The sequence below is a fragment of the Pseudorasbora parva genome, chromosome 16 (genome assembly GCF_024679245.1).
Source record: "Pseudorasbora parva isolate DD20220531a chromosome 16, ASM2467924v1, whole genome shotgun sequence".
NCBI lineage: Eukaryota > Metazoa > Chordata > Actinopteri > Cypriniformes > Gobionidae > Pseudorasbora > Pseudorasbora parva.
In genome coordinates this window covers 7004854-7010017 of record NC_090187.1, presented here as the reverse complement: position 1 = coordinate 7010017, position 5164 = coordinate 7004854, and the positions used below count along the sequence as shown (strand labels likewise).

Below are 5164 nucleotides of genomic sequence, written 5' to 3'. Positions count from 1 at the left end.
AATTGCACATTGATATTTATACATATATCGATGGAGTTTTCAGGGCTAAAGTAGCAGATATGATGAATTGGATAAAGTACGCGTCTTTGAATTTCGATGTGTATACATTCTATTTCATTTCGAGATAATTGCTATTTTATGCTCGTACGGCATTTTTTTTCAGAACCAATGAGAATTTTCCGCCATTTCTCCCAACCAATGAAAAAAAAGAAAAACGTCTTCAAGTTCGTCCACTGAAAAAAATGAGAACGTGCCAGATCTACCAATGACATTTTAAGCGCGTCACACAAGCATGTATGGATTTGTACCATTACGTTATATAGGTTTATATAAATATATATTTAATCATTAAATATATATTTATATAAACCTATATAACGTGTATGTATATTTGTATACGAGTTTGTTTTCTATATTCCATTAGAGTTTATTTGAACATTTACAAAGAGTTTCTTGTGTGTGCGAAATACCGAAACAAGTCTACTTTCATCAGATATAATATGGACATTTTATTTTTCATACATTTCTTATACACTGGTACAAAGAAGACACAATGACACGTCAATGGAAGTAGTGAATTTATTGATGTTTCCCACCTGTAACCAAGAAGCCATTTTCCACTGAATTCAATCATATTTTACTTCTAATATATGAACTTTGCATTATTTTCCCCTCACCCCTACGACCATTTCCACAATCAAGCAGGCAATGACAAGGTCCAAGATTGGAGCCATTTAGGTGCATAGTGAAAGTCACATACAGAAATACTGTCACAGGAAGAGGGAAAAGAATAGAAAATAAAAGAAGAGAATAAACTTAAAAATATATCATAACATCTCATATAAGAACAATGCACACCACAGGATGTCCTTGATAAAAGCCATGATTGCAACATCAACTATACAGGCATACAAAGACATTGCTAAGAAGGGGGGAAGAGAGAGAGAAAAAAATATTCAAAATTTTCCTTGCCTTCAATAGTAGTGTACATGCAAACCATTTCTTTCACCTGCCTTGGCCTCCAGCTGGGTAACTTTAGTGCATTTTTGCGCTTTATCGTGGTTTACAAGGGTATGTCCTTGTGGGACTAATGTTATAAACAATACATATCATAGTATTACAATTACAGACGACTCCGGTAATGTATATCTACGCTCTCTTTGATTTAAGCAATGTGTGCAAAGTAGGCTATTGCCACATGATAAAACTCCCCATGGCAGTTCTCATTAGGCAGCTATGAAATGAAAATGCAGTATAACTGTGATAAACATAAGCTTAATGCAACATCTTTTCGGGTCAGATTTACTTTATAAAAGGGGAGTGTTGGAGTGTGTGGATGTAACGGCAGGAAAAACAGCATTCTTCTTGAAGAATCGTTTTAGTGTGATATGGGAGACTGGAGGCCCCGAACCTTGTGGCCCTCTGTGATTCAAACCAATGAGCAAAGGCCATCTGCAGGGGCCGGACTGTTAAATGGTCCAAGTATATGACACCATAACCAAAAGATAAAAACAAAAAGACATGGTAATATTACTGAAATCAGGCACCTCTACATTCACAATCAGCCAAAATATCTGGCAGGCTGTCACGCCATTCTGTTCGAACCATTCATCATATCTTACACAGGTGATGGTATCAGATGTTTGGACCGCAATATCAGTCCTTTAGTCTCAAAGTTTAAACCTGTAACCCAGCCAAGATTTAAGCTCTGGAAAAAAAAACAACTATGAATAAATTTACCATCTACTTTTTTTCTGTTTATGTATATCATGTGTTTTTAATAATTACAAAGTAAATGAATTAATGATTTTCTTCTCATATTTTCTGATTCACTATACATTTAAGTTGTTACAAAGAACCTTCATATACAAGCAATCTATTTAAAAGAAGTATATCCGGCGGCCAGCAATGGCGTAGACAAACTGCTGTCTTTATGTTGATTGTTTCGACTTTGCTGTACCTCTATATAGACTAGAACTTTATAAAATTAACATTTAAAACAACATTATAATACTCTCCAATTTTATTTACGGAAAATCAATTCCAAGCTAATTTGCAGAATCACGTTCTCCTGATTTAAAACCACTGATAAATTGCCTTTGAAAGAAAAAGAAAAGAAAAGTTACAAGAGCATAAAATTGCGCTCCATGGTACAACAGTAGCAGTATTAGAAGTAGTAGTAGTAGTAGTAATAAACCGTTGTTTTTTGTTTTTCGTTTTCTTTAAATGAACCAGAATATGCATTTCAAATGCATGAAATGATTTGAGAGCAGTTTTATATTGGTCAGTAGTATGTTCACCCCTCTCTAGCGCCACAGCCCCATGATGGCTAAATCTGCATCTGCTCCAGGTATTTGTAGGTGGGGTTTTCATAGCCATGGTTCTGCATCTTGTTCAGGTGACGTTCTTCTGGAGATAGCATTGGGTCAACCTGAAATACAAGAGGAAGATTGAACATGTCAGTACATCCATTAAAAAGACCAATTCTGAAATATACACTACTAAAATCTCTTATGCTACAGTGAAAACTGCAATATTGTGAAATTATTATTATAACTTAAAATAACAGTTTTCTATTTTAATATATTTCAACATGTAATTTATTCCAGTAATGCAAAGCTGAATTTTAAGCATCAATACTCTTCGGTGCCACATGATCCTTCAGAAATCATTCTAAAATGATGATTTGGTGCACATTAAACATTTCTTATTATTATTATCAATGTTGAAAACAGTTTTAAGTTGCAGCTGCTTAAAGTTGCAGTAAGTGATTGTTGATATTTGAAATCGAAATTGATATTTAAAACACCCCTCCATTCACTGCTCAACCCCCAAAATATTAACCTGCTATGCAACACAGGGAACCACTAACAGCTGCCAGCATGCCAACAATGTTACTGACTAATCGAACAGAAACAAAGCAGATGTTTTCAGGCGTTCCCACTTTCCAGTTTCTCCTCAGCGTTGGAAAGCTTTTTCGATATTAATGTGGGTCCTAAAGTTCTTGCCTGATCATAACCCTTCTTCCAATTATATTCCTCAGACCTTTTCCTCTTTGGTAATATGTCAGCCATCGCTCTTTCTACAATTGCCATTACCACCAATAATTAAAAATGGCCAAAAAATATAAAAAATGCTGTTTTGAATTGAAAATATGCATTAACGTGATTCATGTAATTCCTAACTGAGTGTGAAAAGACGTTTTACATTGTCGACATATTAAGCATACAAATAAAAGTACATTATGTGCAAATTTGAATGCAAATATTTTTTGAAAATTGTTCTAGAATTAGTTGGAACCTAAACCTAGAGTTTCCTTCACAGTTATAATTTATTTATGCTTTATTTTAAAAAAAACAAAAGAAGGTCCCTCTCAATATTCAAGACATGGTTACGGCCTTGCATTCTACAGTCTTTTTACAAATGCCCCGCTTGCCCAATCTCTGTCCTTCCCCATCATGTGTGGATACTCCTCTGATTTACTTTTTTTTCAGCACACACACAAAGCACAGACATCTAGCAAATTTACTTTAAATGACTAGAAGGTTCAAAAGAACAGCATTTTATTTATCTAAAATCTTTAGTAACATCATACTTGTCTGTCACTTTTGCTCAATTTAATGCATCTTTACTTAATATTCATTCATAACTGTTAGCATAAATACTATAAATTATCAAGTGTTCTTTCTTTTTTCTGCCCCCAACCTTTCAATGGTACAGCTAAAGGAACTAAACTTTCTGTGAACCTGCTTGTCCTTGTGTGCTCTGAGAGAGAGCATTATCCTTCACAGGGTTTGAGAGAATTTGTCTAGCGTTTATGTTATCATCAAGGTTGCATTGAAAACGACAAGAGTGAATGATGGAACATCACGTGTGACCGTTAACTCACCTCCACAATGCCGTGACTGATGGTGCCGTACTGCCTCTTCCTCAGCAGCACCAGACTTATCACAATCACGGTCGCTATGGCCACCGCAATCACCAGCAGGCCAATCAGAGCGCTGCTTCCGAAGCTGAAGTTATCCACCAGGGGGCGGAACGTCTCCTTCTCTGATCCACGGCTGAACTGCGAGGGAAAAATAAACACCAGCGTATTTACACTCCCAAAGCACAAAGAGCTACGACAAACATGGTTAACTCTTACTGTAACTTGTGTTCAGTGAGGCAACAACACAGTTGCCATGGCTGCATAATGTGCCATAATTGGTACCAAATGGAAATCAAAAGAATGAGACCGTCAGAGAGAAAGAGAATCTTATCAAATTCTCTAATGTTTCATCACATGTACATTTAAATCATATGACTACAGTCTTGAAAGACACCTAAACAGCACAATGTCTTGCACCTAAAGCAAGCCTGTGTGATTTTTTTCATCACGTCAGCAGCCATCTTAAAGCATCAGTTCCCCCTAAAAAGAAAATTCCCTCATCATTTACTCACTCATGTTATTTAAGACATATAGGACTGTTTTTCCCTGCAGAACAAACAGAGATGTTTTGAAACATGTTCATGCTGCTCTTTTCCCACATTCTCCCTTTAAGTTCCACCAAAGAAAGTCGACATAAGGGTGAGTGAATGATGACAGAATCTTCATTTTTTTAGTGAACTATCCCTTAAGAGGTTAACCCAATGAAGCCTAATGTATTATATTTGATACAAATTCCAATGGTCTCTAAATTATCAGCATGATTAAAAATAAAAAACCTGTTCTACATTATAAATCATGTTTAAATATCACATTAGGCTTGTGAGGAGCACATACTGTATCTGCTCATCTCTCAATCCTTATTGTATTGCATCGCATAATTTTTTTGCCCCAAAAAATTAAACTAGAGTTTTGGTCACAAAACTAAGCAATAAATATAATCTTACTAAGACATATTATTGGGAGATAATGTTTATGCTTACCAGGGCTGCATTTATTTTAATAAAAATACAAAACAAACGGTAATATTGTGAAATATTATAACAATAATAAAAAAATAATAATAATACATTTCTTGAGCATCAAATCATCATTTTAAAATGATTTCAGATGGATCATGTGACCCTGAAGACTGAAGTAACGATGCTGAAAATTCACCTTTGATCACAGGAATAAATTACATTTTAAAATATATTCAAATAGAAAACAGTTATTTTAAAATGTAATAATATTTCACTA

The 5164-nt window shown here is 34.9% G+C and overlaps 1 protein-coding gene across 5 annotated transcripts in view; it reads right to left on the bottom strand.

The window, feature by feature from the left end:
- Positions 1–565: 565 nt before the first annotated feature.
- The window catches only part of aplp2 (amyloid beta (A4) precursor-like protein 2), a 91664-nt gene continuing 87065 nt past the window's right edge, over positions 566–5164 (bottom strand). For all 5 annotated transcript variants that reach the window (XM_067419264.1, XM_067419265.1, XM_067419266.1 and 2 more), the window contains 2 exons: positions 3890–4066; positions 566–2431 (listed from right to left, as the gene is read on the bottom strand). In XM_067419264.1, the coding sequence (XP_067275365.1) occupies positions 2330–2431; positions 3890–4066 (279 nt within the window). In that variant the 3' untranslated portion in view covers positions 566–2329. The remainder of the gene's footprint in view (positions 2432–3889; positions 4067–5164) is intronic.